At 37.5% G+C, this 887-nt stretch overlaps 1 protein-coding gene across 1 annotated transcript in view; it reads left to right on the top strand.

Annotated features, from left to right (window-relative positions):
- Nucleotides 1-887, top strand: part of LOC119581998 (dyslexia-associated protein KIAA0319-like protein) — a gene marked incomplete at its 3' end in the record, with an annotated part of 29808 nt that overhangs the window by 26414 nt on the left and 2507 nt on the right. Inside the window, 2 exon segments of the mRNA XM_037930194.1 lie at nt 100-261; nt 771-872. Of these exon segments, the coding sequence (XP_037786122.1) occupies nt 100-261; nt 771-872 (264 nt within the window).

Below are 887 nucleotides of genomic sequence, written 5' to 3' on the forward strand. Positions count from 1 at the left end.
ATCTTACAGTATATGCATATAGTAGGGTTTATGTCATAAAGGAAAAGTGTCTTTGTATTATTTATGGCCCTTTTTAAAAATTTTATATATTTTTTATAGGACAAGTAAGACTGACTGTTCTAGCATATGCGGGGAAGGACGTTGTCAAGGGGACCGATGTTGTGTATTCTCTTCGACATCAGGTTTTGTCAGAATCGCCAGACTTGCTGGACTTGCCTCTTCTGAGTGTGGACACAGTTGTGTGTCAGAATGATTGTTCAGGTGAGGCCCTTTTTTATGAGATAAGTTCCCTTTGTTAGAAATAATACAGTGGCTTGCATGGTTACTATACTTAATACTAGGATAACAATACTAGCAGTTAGTCTTATGTAGAGGGATGTAATTCTGCCATTTTACAAGAATTGATGCAATTTGGTGTTGTATATACCACTATAACCATCCATGAAGTGTGCAATCCTCATATTGGGTTCATTTACATGCTAGTGTGAACAAGTAGTCTCTCTCCTTTTTTTAAGGCACCTTGTTGCTAAAATCTAGTCTATAGTGATCAGAGCTTTGATATTTTTTGTTTGTAGGAAACGCAGCAGTATAGTATATGTGTTGTGATGAAAGATATGCTTATGCAATTAAATTTTTTTTTGCAGAATTAGAGTATGATCCTTTTTAAGGATCTCAAACTTCTATAAAATGCTTTTCAGAGATCTGGAGCATGTGTTTTGATAATGCTGTATGACCTTATCCTGTAATGGGAAACTCAAAATCAATTCCAGATCATGGGGAGTGTATTCAGGCAACGAGAGAGTGCAGATGCCACACTTGGTGGATGGAGTCATTTCTGCGCAGACACATGGGGGATGGCATGCAAAACTGCGGTGAGTGGCTTGTAT

Source organism: Penaeus monodon, chromosome 15 (assembly GCF_015228065.2).
Source record: "Penaeus monodon isolate SGIC_2016 chromosome 15, NSTDA_Pmon_1, whole genome shotgun sequence".
Classification (NCBI taxonomy): domain Eukaryota; kingdom Metazoa; phylum Arthropoda; class Malacostraca; order Decapoda; family Penaeidae; genus Penaeus; species Penaeus monodon.